This window comes from Medicago sativa, chromosome 1, assembly GCF_051527215.1.
Source record: "Medicago sativa cultivar Bolivia chromosome 1, Bolivia_mono, whole genome shotgun sequence".
Classification (NCBI taxonomy): domain Eukaryota; kingdom Viridiplantae; phylum Streptophyta; class Magnoliopsida; order Fabales; family Fabaceae; genus Medicago; species Medicago sativa.
This window is the reverse complement of record NC_140749.1, coordinates 85851198-85868767: the sequence shown is the minus strand read 5'-3', so window position 1 is coordinate 85868767 and position 17570 is coordinate 85851198. Positions and strand designations below refer to the sequence as shown.

The 17570-nt window shown below is 33.0% G+C and overlaps 2 protein-coding genes and 1 long non-coding RNA gene across 4 annotated transcripts; all 3 read left to right on the top strand.

The window, feature by feature from the left end:
• The first annotated feature begins 6702 nt into the window (after positions 1-6702).
• Positions 6703-7274, top strand: LOC146958535 (uncharacterized). The gene is made up of 2 exons (XR_015020719.1): positions 6703-6817; positions 6921-7274. It is a non-coding gene; the product is annotated as an uncharacterized LOC146958535 (long non-coding RNA).
• A 2293-nt stretch (positions 7275-9567) lies between these two features.
• On the top strand, positions 9568-12576 carry GT18 (glycosyltransferase 18). 2 transcript variants are annotated; one of them, XM_085740053.1, is made up of 2 exons: positions 9568-9760; positions 10178-12264. In XM_085740053.1, the coding sequence occupies exon 2, from the start codon at positions 10462-10464 to the stop codon at positions 11965-11967; it is 1506 nt and encodes a 501-aa protein (XP_085596179.1). In that variant the 5' UTR covers positions 9568-9760; positions 10178-10461; the 3' UTR covers positions 11968-12264. The 2 variants fall into 2 exon arrangements, 1 of the variants encoding a protein (XP_085596179.1); XR_015024673.1 differs by lacking the exon at positions 10178-12264 and adding an exon at positions 12546-12576 and having other exon boundaries at positions 9596-9760.
• Positions 12577-14677: 2101 nt separating this feature from the next.
• LOC146958533 (Embryo-specific protein 3, (ATS3)) lies at positions 14678-17213 on the top strand. Its single transcript, XM_085740054.1, has 3 exons — positions 14678-14889; positions 14981-15094; positions 16694-17213. Exons 1-3 carry the CDS (start codon positions 14758-14760, stop codon positions 17015-17017), a joined length of 570 nt encoding a protein of 189 aa, XP_085596180.1. The 5' UTR covers positions 14678-14757; the 3' UTR covers positions 17018-17213.
• The last annotated feature ends 357 nt before the right edge of the window (positions 17214-17570 follow it).

Genomic DNA, 17570 nt, shown 5'->3' with positions numbered 1-17570 from the left:
TATGATGTTTTAAGATGTTGTTTATTATCATTTGATATTGTTATATTATGATATGACATGAGTTATTTATGTGATTCATATGTTGTCAAGATGCTAAGATGTTAAGATGTTGAGACGTTAAGATGATAAGAGTTGTTAAGTCGTCGAGTCGTTATGAAGTCATCAAGTTGTTAAGATGTTATGTTGTCAAGATGTTAAGATGTCATAGATGTTCATGAAGTTTCTAAGACGTAAGATGTTGAGTCTATGCATACTCGTTTAAAGATGAGGGCTCATGCCCTGGAGCTTTTGCTCAACCACGACGATGGAGCTTTTGCTCAACCACGACGATGAGGGCTTATGCCCTAGGAGTATTTTTATACTCAACCATGACGATGAGGGCTTATGCCCTAGAATGGTACCACATGCATTTGCATTTGTCAAGATGATTTGAGAAGTTGAAGTTGCATAGTCGAGTCGAAGTTGTTAAGATGTTAAGATGTCAAGTTGTCGAGTTGTTAAGATGTTAAGATGTCAAGTTGTTGAGTTGTTAAGATGTTAAGATGCAAGTTGTCGAGTTGTTAAGATGTTAAGATGTTAAGATGTCAAGTTGATGAGCTATTAATGAAGTGATTTATGAATGATTATGATGCTTAAGATGATGAATGATTATGATGTTTATGATGATTGATTATGAAGTTGTTTATGATAAGATGTTATGTGGTTTATGATATGATGCTATGTGGTTTATGATATGATGCTACATGTTTACTAATGATGATACGTGATGATATTTGTGATATTTATGATGATATATATATGATGTTATGATTAAGGTGATATATGATGTTATGATTAAGATTATTTATTATGATAATAAAAAATAAAGTTTATGACTAATGTAGGAAGATTAATGATACTAGTTAATGAAGTTTAAGTTGTTAAATGTGATTGATGAATTATATGCTTAATATTGTTGTTGGTGAAATCTCACCCCTTTGCTTGAAAATGTTGCTCTTCGTATGGGTAACTTGCAGGTAACCAAGATTAGTTGCGGTCGTGAGTGGACTCCTCACAAGTGTGTCTTAGGTGCTCTGATACGTAACGGGATGGGATTATGTCTTTACTTTCTGTTCCTTACGTATTACTTTATGAATCTTTCAAGAATTGATGTTGAACTAAGTTTTATGAGATTTTATATTGAGGCCCTTGTGCCAAAGATTATTTAAGTTGTTGAAATTATTCCGCTGCGAGGTTTAAAATAATATGATATTGGATTTTGAGGGATAAATATTTATTTATTCAGTTTATGTTTTTAGAAAAAGAATGTGACATTCCGTTTAAGTTGAATTACTCTGATTTTCATTATGAAATTTTTATGTTGGAAAAACGGGGTGTTACAATTGGTATCAGAGCAGGTCGGTCCGTTCGGCCAAGTAGATGAGTCGTTGTGTCGTGTGAGGGTAGAATATTGTCGTTGTGTTTTCTATTTAATGGTTATGTTTTATTATGTGATCATGTTTGACTGACTAACATTAATGTGATTTTTGTGTAATGTTTGAAATTACTATTTTGTTTAAGATATTTAAGTAATAATTAAATTCATTTTTCTCCTGTGCTTTGAATTTCGAGGACGAAATTCTTTTAAGGGAAGTAGAGTTGTAACGCCCGTTTCGATTATTTAATTATTTTAAATGAGTTTTAGAATATATTTATATGATTAGTGTGATTTATAAGATTTATGTGATTTATATGATTTTAGAGAAGTTTATGAGACATTGTGACTTATTATATTGTTTAATAAAATAAGATTCGAAAATAAAATAAATTAAGTTGTGGGGTTATTTTGTGTAGAAATATATTTGTTATTTGATGTAGAGATATATTTGTTATTTTGTGTAGAAATATATTTGTTATTTGATGTAGAGATATATTTGTTATTTTGTGTAGAAATATATATGTTATTTGGTGTCGAAATATATTTGTTATTTTTTGTAGAAATATATATGTTATTTAGTGTATAAATATATTTGTTATTTTGTGTGGAAATATATATGTTATCTGGTGTAGAAATATATTTGTTATTCGGTGAAGAGGTATATTTGTTATTTGGTGTATTAATATTATTAAGTGGGAGAGATATGTATTTAATTTAGAAATAAATAAGATTATGAGGAAAAGAGTAATTTTGAGGTGTAAGAGAAATTAGATGAGGGGTTATAAATAAGATAAATTAGGTTTAGAAAGACATAGAACGTACGATCAGTTTTTGGAGAAAACAAGGTTTAGAGAGAAGAGAAGAGAAAAGAAGAGAAGACAAAGAGAAGAGAGAAGGGCTGCCAATCGATAATTCTAAGGTAAGGGTGAGACTAACTTTCAGTAATATTAAGTCTATAATTCTGATAATTAGATTTAACATGTTGTAGGTTGAATTTATGAGAATTTGAGAATTAGGGTTTTGAGAGAGAATTTTCAGTAATATTAAGTCTATAATTCTGATAATTAGATTTAACATGTTGTAGGTTGAGTTTATGAGAATTTGAGAATTAGGGTTTTGAGAGAGATTTGATGATTAGATGATGAAAACTTGCTGAATTGATGTAGAAATTGTGTACAGACTTTAGATAATCCATAGGATGATTATTGGAAGTAGTTTTGAGGTTAGAACCATGAGATTAGGTGAAACTTGGAGAAAATCTGCATTCTGCCCGAATTTTGATATTAAAACTGGTATTGATCGGTGCGGAATTGGTCTTAGGTGTAAACACGAAAGTTGTAGGTATGGATGTTAGCTTTCTAGTGCCATTAGTCTCACATCAAAACAATTTATAGAACTTGAGTTATTGTCAAATTACTGCACGTAGGTCACAGTGAATTTTTATGGACTTTCAGCACAACTTTTCCGAATTTAAAATGAAAACTGGTATTGATCGGTACAGAATTGGTCTTAGGCGTAAACATGAAAGTTTTAGATAATTTTGTTAGATTTCTAGTGGCTTTGGTTTGACGTGAAAATGATGAATGGTCTTTGAGTTATGATGAAAACACTACAGGGAGGTCTCAGCGGAATTGCATAGTGACAACATTCTTTGTTTCATGTTTTTGCGTTTTGTTCATATGTTTCTGTTTTGAATTGATCTTTGTTGTAAACATAAAAGTTGTTGATATTTGTGATATCTTTTCAGTAGCTTTGGTTTGACAAGAAAATATGTTGTGGATAATTTATTATGTTTTTACAAAGATACATAGTGAATTATTATTGATGTTTAAATACGATGTTATATGATGTTGTTTATGATTGATGAATATGATGTTTTAAGATGTTGTTTATTATCATTTGATATTGTTATATTATGATATGACATGAGTTATTTATGTGATCCATATGTTGTCAAGATGCTAAGATGTTAAGATGATAAAAGTTGTTAAGTCGTCGAGTCGTTATGAAGTCATCAAGTTGTTAAGATGTTATGTTGTCAAGATGTTAAGATGTTAAGATGTCATAGATGTTCATGAAGTTTCTAAGACGTAAGATGTTGAGTCCATGCATACTCATTTAAAGACGAGGGCTCATGCCCTAGAGTTTTTGCTCAACCACGACGATGGAGCTTTTGCTCAACCACGACGATGAGGGCTTATGCCATAGGAGTATATTTATGCTCAACCACGACGATGAGGGCTTATGCCCTAGAATGGTACCACATGCATTTACATTTGTCAAGATGATTTGAGAAGTTGAAGTTGCATAGTCGAGTCGAAGTTGTTAAGATGTTAAGATGTCAAGTTGTCGAGTTGTTAAGATGTTAAGATGTCAAGTTATCGAGTTGTTAAGATGTTAAGATGTCAAGTTGTCGAGTTGTTAAGATGTTAAGATGTCAAGTTGATGAGCTATTAATGAAGTGCTTTATGAATGATTATGATGCTTAAGATGATGAATGATTATGATGTTTATGATGATTGATTATGAAGTTGCTTATGATGATTGATTATGAAGTTGTTTATGATAAGATGCTATGTGATTTATGATATGATGCTATGTGATTTATGATAAGATGCTACATGTTTACTAATGATGATACATGATGATGTTTGTGATATTTATGATGATATATATGATGTTATGATTAAGGTGATATATGATGTTATGATTAAGATGATATATGATGTTTATGATTATTTATTATGATAATATAAGATGAAGTTTATGACTAATGTAGGAAGATTAATGATACTAGTTACTGAAGTTTAAGTTGTTAAATATGATTGATGGATTATATGCTTAATATTGTTGTTGGTGAAATCTCACCCCTTTGCTTGAAAATGTTGCTCTTCGTATGAGTAACTTGCAGGTAACCAAGATTAGTTGCGGTCGTGAGTGGACTCCTCACAAGTGTGTCTTAGGTGCTCTGATACGTAACGGGATGGGATTATGTCTTTACTTTCTGTTCCTTACGTATTACTTTATGAATCTTTCAAGAATTGATGTTGAACTAAGTTTTATGAGATTTTATATTGAGGCCCTTGTGCCAAAGATTATTTAAGTTGTTGAAATTATTCCGCTGCGAAGTTTAAAATAATATGATATTGGATTTTGAGGGATAAATATTTATTTATTCAGTTTATGTTTTTAGAAAAAGAATGTGACATTCCGTTTAAGTTGAATTACTCTGATTTTTATTATGAAATTTTTATGTTGGGAAAACGGGGTGTTACAAATGGCTTCTTCTCAACGAATTCACCACTAAGCCACTGACAATTTTCTCTTACTTATAAATCTTAACCCGTCTCGCAAAATTAAATCTAATTTTAACCTAATTCTATTGCCTAATTTCCCTTCACACTTTTGCATTTAATGTTTATCTACACTCAAATTATGTTTCTAATTTCATGCAAAAATTAAGTCCTATTTTTTCTCTTATTTATACACTTTCAATTCTTTTGTGAAAATATTATGCTATGATACAATACCAACGTATATGCTTCTTAATATTTTGACCTTCAACTAAACTATTTTGTTGCTTATAATTTTTGACTGGAATGATTAAAGTACTTATTTTCCCCTCAAACAAAAAACTTATCTTAGGAGGATTCAAAACACTTGGATTTAGTAATTTTTTTTGAATAAAACGAAAATTACATCATCTATCTAAATCCTATTCCCTTCGTCCTCGTGAGCTAAGCTCAGTTGGTTGGGACAATGCATAATATATGCAAGGCCCGGGGTTCAAACCCCGACCACCAAAAAAAAAAATCCTATTCCCTTCGATGTGCTTGCTTAGCTAGATAGTGGGCCACATTATTATTGACCCTTTTAGTAAAATTAACCCTGTAGTTATGTTCACCATCTACCCAAATCCTTTATTATAAAAGCTAGACTTGTTTGGCTATCATGTTTGCCCTAATTCACCCTTCTTTGCCCTAATCCCTAGCATTTTTCCCTCCTAAACATGTATTAATGACTAATCTAATCTCATCCGTTCAACCTCTATTTTCACACTTGATCACACCCGTTGATTCAAAGTCTAAAAATTTTCTCTCATATTACTTAGTTAATGCAATTGAAGACGTATTTAATGCAAATAAAGTCGGTCAACAATCCCCTAACTAATTGCTGATCAAAAGGTGTTCTTCGTACTGACATTACAATGTTTCACACATACATTTTTTAAATAAAGTCGAAATTATATGCCATTAACTATAATTAAATTGCTATAACTAATTGCTTTAAATAAAATGATATGCCACTGTCCAAAAAGTATTTCAACTTCTCTAAAAAAAAAAGTATTTCGACTAAACAGGAATTACTTTAAATATTTCTATAAAATAGGCTGGTAATTAATTGCTTTTAATTTTCGCAATGAATGAGAATTACTACCAATAGAAGCACAATGGTCATTCACATTAATTATCATTCTATAAAATGTTGTCTTCTCCTTATAACTTTGGTGCATATTTTCGAATCAAAGCCTTAAAAAAACATATGATCCTGTAATTCTATGATGTTAGACCTTACGACAGCAAAAAATATCACGGATTTCGCTCTATACTCATGCTCATGTATATTTTGTTTAATAGAAACTTTATGTTAATATCATCTGATTACTCTTATTTTTTGATGAATGAAATATACTGTAGCTATGGAACAACAATAATATATTAACATTGTTCCTTCTCAGATGTTGCACTATGGGAGTATCACGTTGAAGATCCTGCATTTATGCAACTGCTGAAGCTAAAGTGGCGCACATATCATGTGCAGTACCACCCAGACGAGGTATTTTATACGAAAAATCCTGGAACTCAATCATACTGTTAGAAAGTAAAATAGAAGAAAGAAAATATTTTGCTATTTAGTTGCTATAAAGAGCATAATTGATTTATTTTGATATTTGTTTCCAATACAGACACACTTGATATTGGGTACAACTCTCAACAAGGAGATAAACAATGAGTTGAATAGGTATGTCACTTTAATCGATCCAGGACTCAATCAAATTGAGGTTGTCGTGGATAAATATGATGAGAGTTGTATTTCTCTCATGGAATAGAAGAATTGAACAAGGCCTATAAATTAGAGCATGGTGGCTGGATATCTTTGATCTATGCTTTCCCTCAACTTTTTGTGATTCGGGTTCACGATCGCCATAACTATGAAATCAAGTATTCGAGTTATCTCCCTCCTTTACGTTTAAGGCAAGCACAATTAACTTACGGTCCTAATACAGCACCTGGATCTGTCCAGATCGACTACCCCGCTCCTTATCCCCACATATGCGACTGTTTTAAATTTAGTGTCACCAAATGGTTAACACTTGCAGATGTAACATCTGATCAACTGGTATACAATCTTTATAGATTTAGTCACATATTTCAGTTTGTTATCTGTCAATGTCGATTTATTTATAAGATCTCTTATGTGTCTGTTTTCTTACTTTACACAGACTTTCTCCTATGCTAAAGTATTTGATAGCATCGTTGACAAGAATTGCAACGAATTGACAATTATTGACGATAGCGGACATCATTGGTTGTTCAATGTGGTCATTCTTTTTGACAAGGACGAAATCAAGTTTGGAGGGGATTGGAAAATGTTTTGCATCGCAAGGAATCTGTATGAGTGGAAGGCATTAAGGCTTGGAGCAAAAACTTTGGCCCCCAATGCATTCCTATTTTGCACATTTGATTTTTAGTTGTCTGATGGTTTTGATTACGTGCTATCTAATGTCATGTAATTCCTATTTGATATGTTTTTATTATTTTCAATTGAAGGATGCTATGTTTTGGTTGATTCATTATTTTCATCTATTGTAGACTTTTATATATTGCGATTGAAAACCAGATTAATTATATTTTCTTAAAGAAACCAGAATAAGTTCATCTATTAATCTTATTGTTGCAATCTAAACAAATACTAAAACTAGAATAAAAATAGTGAAAAAAATACAGTCACCGATTTGTAGAAATAATAATAATAGTCATCATGGCTCTTTGATTAATTATGTAGTGATCATGTCTCAAACCATGGACGATAAAGGCCATTTGATTTGCAATATAAGGTCTTAAGAGATCAACATATTTATTTCTTAGAAACCGACAAAATAGGTATATCGTCACATGAGAACGTAGTTAACACTAATTAAAAAACGAATAACTTACTTGATGCTAATTAAAAACGAATGATACACTTTTAATGCAATTAACAACGAATGACGCACTGTTAATGACAATTAAGAATGTAGTTAATGGCTTGAAAACGTAGTTAATGGCAATTGAAAACTTTTAACTTGCATATTTTCCTATAAGAATTGCTTTTAATTGCTTTTATGCATTATGCACTAATTACTCTACCAATTACTATCTATTAAAAGCATTTATGACGTACTTATATCAATTGGTCACGAAAAACTTAATACACGGAGAAGTTAATCGACTATGCTATATATGCTATATATCAAATATGCTCCAATAACAAAAAATAACCACGAAAAATATATTAAACACATTTGTCACGCTATATGGAAAAGCTTTTGATAGGGCCAAACCGCAAGTGCACGGCCTATCAAAGTAATAGTAGTAAGTAGAGTATCGTTCCGCTAGGGAGTTGGTCAATCTAATTAACTTTTAGAAAATGATTAGAGGAGAAAGAAATAAGAAGTTGGAGAGTGCAGTTTTTGAAAGTAAATAACAATAATATTAAAAAGCCTCGGGATCATTGGTTCATCATAATAACGAATCTTTTCACAAGCAAGCCTTAAACTTATAATTATACGTTAATCTTAATTACTAAGGACAAGTTTCTCTTTAGCATATCACAGCTCCTCTCGAAGTCAGTGAATGTATCCCTCCAACAACCACACCTATTCTCATGGGTGATTGCCTTTGGGACCCTTGAAGATCAAAACTTTATGTGTCCCAAGGTTTGCTATACTATTCTCATGTTTCGCAAACCTTGTCTAAATTCACTTGCTCGGATATCAAAGCTCCGCGTTCGCTTTATGAATTGATATCTGTGATGATGAATTAACCATTATCAAACCCTCCGCGTTCGCTTCCACAGTTTGATAATAATTAATTCATGTTAAAACGGTGAATTTAGATTAGGAATTAAGGTAACAAATAATTAGGGTTTAAGGCTTGGCTTGATCCGGATTACGTCATTAGACTTATCCAACGATCCCAAGACAAAGAAGTCTACTCACTCATGTTCATCGTAGACATGGGGGGAAGAAGAGAGAATGCGATAAAAGTAAATTGCAAAGAAGAAAGTAAATAAAGTAAAGAACTTTTATTGAAATAAAGACTTGAAATATTCAAAGTAAAGGTGAATGTTTATGGTGGAGAGCTACTCTATTTATAGCTTTACAATCGACTTAGAAACTAAGCAACTAAAAGGGTAAAACTGTAAAGCTGCAACAGGGTAACTTGGGCCCGAAGAAAAAGCAGCAAAAGAGGCCTCTGGAGGTGGCACGGCCGTGCCACATGTTGGCACTGGCCGTGTCAAGCTTCTGACTTGGTGGGAACATATTTTTGTTCCGTATCTTCGTATTTTCGCACTGTATTTGCTCCAGTCCTCTTTCTTTTGCTCCAAGACACCTTCCACCATATATTCGTTCCTAAAATAAAATAAAAAGCAATTTAAAGTAAAATATTCTAAAAGGAAATAAAATGCAATAAAATCAAATCAAATCATAAATAAAACTAAACTAAATAATGCACTAAATTAGACTATTCTATGACTCATCAGCTTTGCATCAATATGCACAGAAAATTTAACAACAAATATTGCATCACGAAAAAAATTGATGCAATATATTTTTTGTTGAATTTTATGTTTCCACTCTTTATGGTAATGACACTTTTTTTATGCTCTCCGTTTTTCTTTATGATGTGACTTAAGATCGAGCAGTGCAGGACTCTGTGCAATTTTGTTAACAAGTATTCAATTTTGTTAACTACCATTTCATTTTGTTATGTATGATATAAAACTTCTATCGGCTATGTATGGTTACATTATTTTCATTGATTCGATTAACTTATATGTGATAGGACCCGTGCGGTAGCACGGGTCAATGGGTCTAGTATCTATAGTTGCAGTAGCTTCCACATATTTCTTTGGTTACAACTTCACAATCAGATTCAACAAATCCCAATTGATAGGCGAAATCCAAACCAAGCTATATAGCTCCAGCTTCTGCCATCGGTGCCTCTTTGCTTCCCCGTTCAACCCACGTTGCTGCTGCCATCACATCGCCTATAGCCCCCAACGCCCCTCAACACTCAGGTTAGCATCACAATTGATTTTGTAATAGTTTGGGGGAGGTGCTTCCCATATTGTGTGTTGGTAACGATAATTGCTCTTGTTTGGGATTTAGTAAAATTAAAATTGACTAAAAAGTATTAATAAAAAAAGGGAAATGTTAACTTGTGCCCTTAAGGCACAAGTTTAGAAGCCAAATGTAAAAATAATATATTGAAATGCGTGCATTAAATTTAATCTTTAATGTTTTAATGAGTTGAATGCACAAAATTTAATGGAATATTTCTTTTTTGGAATTTCTTAACATGTGCCCTAAGGGCACAAGTTAACACTACCCATAAAAAAATGACTAAAAAACATTAAAATAAAATTATTACTAGTATTTAATTATTATTTTATTCTATACTCTACCTAACAAAATAAAATGAAATTGTATAAAAGAACATGCAGAGAAATAAGAAAAGCCTATATCAAGGCACAACAGTCGCAACTATAGCCGCCACGCGTCCTTTAAGAACTGATTCCAAAGAATCACTTGTCGGTTGCACTTGTAGCCAGTAAAAGTACCAGACACGTGTCAGTTAAATTCTTTCTTTTTCTCTATAGCCACATTTCCACTACACCATCTTCACACAAAACCATAAAGCAACACTTTCCACCTGCAAAAAAATCCACCAAAATTTTCGGTTCAATTACGCCGGAAATTTTTTCTATTCTACTTTCTCATGCTTCCTAAATCACCTCCCCACTCGCCGGAATCACAACCGTTCAAACTCTCCACCACCAAAACCTCCTTCAAAACCACATTTCAATCACTTTTTAACCTTCAAAATCCACGAGCATGGATTTTCCTCATCTTCGTCTTCATCCAGATCCTTCTCTTCTGCAACCTCCGTAGATTCCCTGCCACTATTCCCGCCCCTCACCACAACTTTCCCACTCGTCTCGCCGTAGTTGATGGTGGAAGAAGAATTCAAAACTACACTGTATTGGATTCTATTCCCACTATCAACAACGATGAGTGCAGCTCCGGTAGAATTTTCGTTTATGATTTACCGAAATTCTTCAACCAAGAAATCCTTGATAATTGCGATAATCTCAATCCCTGGAGTTCTCGCTGCAACGCTCTCTCCAACGATGGATTAGGAGAAATCGCAACCGGACTCGCAGGAATTGTGCCGGAGAATCTTCTTCCGTCGTGGTATTGGACGGACCAATTCGTTTCAGAAATCATCTTCCACAACCGTATGCTAAACCACAAGTGCAGAACCATGGAACCCGAATCCGCTGCAGGGTTCTATATTCCATTCTACGTTGGACTCGCAGTGGGAAAATACTTATGGATGAACACCTCCACCGCGAAGGATCGCGATAGTCACTGCGAAAAGATGCTGTTGTGGCTGAATGAACAACCGTATTACAAAAAATCAAACGGTTGGGATCACTTCATTACAATGGGACGCATCACATGGGATTTTCGTCGCTCCAAAGATGAAGATTGGGGTTCTAGTTGCATCTACAAGCCAGGGTTAAGAAACATCACTCGTCTTCTGATAGAGCGTAATCCATGGGACTATTTCGATATCGGTATACCTTACCCCACTGGATTCCACCCTAGTTCATTTTCCGACATCACTCGCTGGCAGAGCTTCGTCCGTAATCGCCGCCGTAAATCACTCTTCTGCTTCGCCGGAGCTCCTCGCAGCAATTTCCGGAACGATTTCAGAGCAGTTTTGTTGAATCAATGTCGTAACTCCGGTGGCTCGTGCCGCGCCGTGGACTGCGGTGGTTCAAAGTGTGCGAATGGAACATCGGCGATCACAGAAACTTTTCTTGATTCGGATTTTTGTTTGCAACCGAGAGGAGATAGTTTCACGCGGCGGTCGATTTTCGATTGTATGGTGGCTGGTTCGATACCGGTTTTTTTCTGGCGGCGAACCGCGTATTTACAGTATCAGTGGTTTTTACCAGATGAACCGGGGAGTTACTCGGTCTATATAGACCGAAACGCGGTTAAAAACGGGACATCCGTGAAAACCGTGCTTGAGAGTTTTACGAAAGAAGAAGTGAGGAAAATGAGGGAGAAAGTGATTGAGTATATTCCAAGGATGGTTTATGCAAAACATAATGAAGGGATTGAAGGTGTTAAAGATGCTTTTGATTATGCCATTGAAGGAGTGTTAACAAGATTCAAGGAACAACTACAACCTGGGTTTCATAAGTGGAAATGAGTATGAGGTAAAATGCATTGCACGTTGTTAGATTTAGAAAGAAAAATAAAAAAGAATGAATAAATATATAAATAAATAAGGATACAACATGGTTGTTTCACATAAATTTGATAGGTTAGAGTTTTTTGTCTTTGCTTTGTCGGGATTTATTTTATTTATATAGGATGTACCATATATTGATGAATTAATATTGTGATTCTTTTTTTTCCAACGGTGGGTAGTTATACATTTATGGATATTGATATACTAGTACTAGTATGGTGTATAATAATAGTATTAGTAGCTTGTTTCATAGAACCTTTGTTTGAGGCATGGCATGCAATTTGTACAGATGAAGCTATATCATTAGGATCAAACTCCTCTAGAGTAAACAACTAATTTTAAAGGGTACAATCAGTAATATTGAACCGTTAATTAACAACTTAAAATAAACATCACTGATACATCACAACAAATTATGAATTTATTACATTAACAACTCTTGATTTTTTTCACTTTACATTTCATTCACTTTAGAAAATCCTACTAAATAGATTAATGTTTGGTGTACACTCATATGGTTGTATGCAAATTGACAGAGAAAGAAATGAGAGACAATTATGTCATAAATTGATGATGTGATCGTAAGAAAGAAATACAGATACAATGAGTAACGGTGGTTACGACCGTAATAGCCTGCTAAATTGAAATTTGATGGTTACACTTTTTGGTTTCCAATGGTCTCATGTAATAATATGCACTTATGTCTTATTTGGATTAGCTAATTTAGCTTCTTCAACAAACAAAAAAATGCACTTATGTCTTGGTGGCTATTGAATTGCACGAAATTATGGCCTCAGAGCCTATTAATTGGCTAGCGGTCTAAGCTTTTCTCATCATTGTACACATAGAAACTTATGTAATCTTGTTCTTGTATTTTCGATAAATTATCTAGTTTATACATTTCTATTTTGCTTAAGGTCATCACTTTGATGAGTGAGTAGTTCTCCTCATGTCTTGAAATTATTGAAGTAATTCGGTGATAAACTTTTCATAATACCATTTATTTATTCTGTCGTGGAGTTTTAGAGTATTCAGTTCAATCTTACTATTTCTAAGAAATGTCTGGGTATGAATGATGCATCGAAAGGTGAAGGTTGATGCTGAACTTTTATAACTCAACAAGAGCTTTGAAACATAAAATAGGCCAAACGCTTTTGAGACTATATAGGGTAATAGCCCTTAATGGGAGGAACAATATAGCAACCATGGGAATAGGAAGGTCAAATCGGTTTAGAATATACTTTTGAAACCTCGAAGACGAGACATTGGTTATCTATTCACCTCATCTTTAGACTTCGATTTTCCATAAAAATAGGAGGAATTTGCTTGTGTTTGGAATCTAATTAATAAATCCCATAAGCTTTTTATAAACTGTATATTTTCCAAAATCATAATCATCAAACCTTCAAATATTCAACCTTTTTTACTTAAACAACCTAGAAAAATACGTCTGGTACTAAAAAATCCTTGTGTGATCGATATATTTTTATCACGCAGTAAAACAATACATTTGCAGGCTTGTCAAGTTTCCAGTGTCGTTGTCAGGGACTTGTTGATATTGAGGGAGTATTTTTCTCAACTTTCTAGGCTAGAACTTTCTCTTTGCTTGACATTGATGTTGGCACATAGAGCAGCCGTTTGTGAAATCTTAGACTTGTTTTTTTATGAGAAAATATGAGAAATGATTTAAAATGAACTCAAAATGTCAATTATACGGTAATTTTATTTATGTATACATACAAGTTTTATATGAGAAAGCAACCAAAATTAAATGAGTAAATCACCAATTTGCCCTTTAAAATTGTAGGGGTCAAACATTTATACCATTTGAAATTTACAACTAGGCAAAAAAAAAAAAAACCCCTCCAGTTTGAATTTAACATGAACTAATTTAACAATAAGTAATATAATTCAGAGACCAATTTAGTGATTTACTCATAATTAATATGATTCAAGTACTAATTTGACAATTACTTAGCTACAAGTTAACACAAGGATAAGTTGTTCAACATAATTTCAAATCAAGGTCTCTTCCACTCATTCATGAACTTCAAGAATATAATTGCTCGAACTCTAACAAAAAAAGAATATAATTGTTCGACCTCTACAATTTCAAAGGGTGAGTTGGTTATTTTTTTAAAATTAAAGTAAGCAAAATTACTCTCGCAATCCTTAATTTAATTTATTTTTTTTCACATCATTTTAATCCTTTGCACATGTATTTTCAAAACTATACATTTTCAAATTTAGGATCTTTCATCCATATTTACATATGAATCATAAATTTGAATCTTAAAAATTGACATGCAAATGGATTCAAAGGATCAAGTCAATATTGACTTTTTTTATGTATTTAAAAGGTAAAAATAAAAAATAAAAAAAATATGGGTGATGCTAACTTGTGCATACATGTTAAGGATTCCATAAATGATAAATATTTACAAAACATTAATTTTCAATCTTTAGAATAATAAATTGACAGAATTTTTTAAACAAAATTTTCATTTTAGATTTGTTAACGTATGTCTTAAAAATATTTTTGGCAGTAAGAAAATTGATTATGTATTACCCGTGCAACTCGTGGACAAACGAAATAAAGACAAATTTGCCATCTTCCTTCCTTGGTTGTCGATACTTCTCTTCTTCTGCCTTTGTATCACGCGAAGTTATCATCGAAACCCATTCAACTTCACATAACAAATTCCACTCTTTTTGCTCTCGTTAATTTTCTTCATCATTAAAAAAACGATGAAAGAGCTTTTTCTCCTTCTTGTGCTCTCGCTGGCTTTTCGATTAACCCTCTCAGTCTCAGTATCAGAGTCTCATTCTGTTTCTATTCTGCCTCATGCCAATGAATCCTTCAATATCAGTTATATTCAGGTAAATATATAAAACCCATTTTTGTTATTATTATTATTATTATTATTTTCTCGTTTATGCATGCATAATATTGAATTTGTTTGTTTTATAGATGAAGAACGCGGGAAGTTGTTCTTACTTTGTTGTTATATCAACTAGTTGTTCGTCTCCTAGGTATACCTCCGATCAAATTAGTATTGCTTTTGGAGATGCTTATGGAAACCAGGTTTTCTTTCATTTCTCTATCTATTTTTATTATTGCTTTTTTAGATCAAATTATCCCTGTAAATATCTAGAATTTTGTTTTTAGTCTCTAGATACAAAATCACACTTTTTAGGCGCTTTGTTTCTATTTCATTTGCTGGTGTTGTTTTGACAGCTTTAGCATCTATTATGGAGATGAGTCTCGAGTCTTGAGTTGACTGCTATTTCTAGATATTTTGTTTTGCTGGGCCTTTCCTAGATTACTTAACTCCTGTTTGGATTAACAACTTAATTTACAGCTTATAGTATAAGTGTTAATCATGATAAGCACTAATGTATAGGCTATTTTTATAACAAAAGATAAAATAAAGTTAAATTGCTTTTGCATAAGCTTTAAACTATCCACATAAGCTATCTTGGAGAGCTTATTAAAATAATCTGAAAACAACTTATGAATTTGTCATAAGTTGTATGTTTTTCCAAACAGTCTTGCAGGTGCTTTTGCCAGTAGATAAACTAAAATAAGCCTAATCCAAACAGGCCATTAGTCTATATATATATATATAACTTATATGCTCTAGTCTATATATATCGCTTAAATGCTCTAAACTGCACAAATAGCTGTTGTTGTGTATGGAAAAGCTAACAATTTGATAGGTAAAGCCGACTGAGTTGGTTAGTTAGGTATATATGTCATTTGGTGAGGATTAGAAGAATTGGGACTAGGGAGAATCTTGGATATCTTGAATATTGAGGGGTTTGTTCAATGTTCATTCATTCAATAAAGAATTTATTTTTCTCATCCAGTTACTATCACATTCTAACACTGACTTCATTTTTGTTTGTTACTTTGACCTAATATTAAGTTGGAACCTTTGACTCACATCGTTTTATTGTTCACAGTTGTTGAAAGTCTCAAATTGGATGAAATATGGTCTGAAAATATATTTATTAGCAGGAGTCATCCATCAACCTGCAAGCCAGTTTTGTAGGTTTGAATTAGACCCAACCTAAAGTTCTAAGATGATATGAGAATTTATCCAAGATCCGCTAATTGCTAGTGTGGGTGAGGGAGGTGTATGTTCCTAAGTAGGAGACATCATTCACCTTAGAGGCTGGTTTTATAGGATTGAGTTGGCCCAAAATAAAATCCCAAGAACAAGCATTAAGTATGGAATTTTGCTTGCTTTTTGTCAACTGTAGCAACTCTATCTGCACATTCATTCCATGAATATATTTTCTGATCCAGCCTCTATCATACATTCTAACACATGCTTTGTTTTTGATGGCCGAGATTAAGTTGGAACCTCTAACGGACAAACTACAAAGCTTTTTTATAGTTTACAAGCATTAAGTATAGAATCTTGCTTGCTTTTTGTTAACATGTAATGACTCTATCTGCAAAGATTGGTGCATAAACGATCTTGTCCGAAAGATGAGTCTGGCAAATTCACCGAACAAACAGATCCATGGCTTGAGACTGTTTGTAAATTGCATAGAACAAACTCAAAGTAGAATCTGACTAGAAAAACCCTCGTTTTGTTTATGCATCTTGCTAATTAAGGAAGGTTTTATTTTATATAATTAAAAATTCATTTTTTCCCCTTCCACTTGCTATCAGATATATGCTCCAAGACTGGATGATCCATCTTCTGGTACATTCGAGAGCTGCTCTTCAGATTCATTTCAGATAAATGGTCCATGTGCATATCAGATATGCTATGTGTACCTCTATAGATCTGGCTCGAGTGGTTGGAAACCTGAAAGTGTGAAAATCAATGGTTATAGTGGCGGGCCTGTAACTTTCTATTACAACACTTTCATTCCCAGGGATACATGGTATGGGTTTAATTTGTGCAATGATGCTGCTTCTTCATATAAAGTAAGTGCTCAGAAATGGCTAATATTAGTGATTCTAGGATTTGTTCTGAGTTTCTGGTTGTAAGTTTATGTACTTTCCCATACATTTCCTATACTTGTAACCGGGAAACTTTGTAGTTAAGTATTGTATGCAGAAGTAGAGACACAAGATGTGGAAAACCGATGGTCATGTTGGTTAATTACTTATTATGTGGTTTTCCAGCTCCTTTTCAAATTCTTTGTTTTATAATAAAACTTTGATAAATTATGGCACAGAAAAATGCAATTTATGTTTCATAGGATATGAAGATAGATGAGTTAGACAAGGTTAATTTGGTGCAACACAAAAGTAGGGTTTGATATTCTCATATATTAATGGTCAATGGTTTGCCGATTATCATAGAGATAGACATGGATTACTGATATGCTTCTGCACGGTTGGAGACTTGGAGCTAATCAAAATCGTTACTAAGTTGAGTAGATATGTTTTATTTGAGTTTTTCTCATCACAAATTGTTAATCAAATTTGTTCTTCCTTTTCGTAAGCAGAAGCTTTTCGGAAATCAAAACGATTTTAATAACATCTTTTAGGCACATCATTTGATTTTCTTGCATCCCAACGTGAAATGAACGTGATA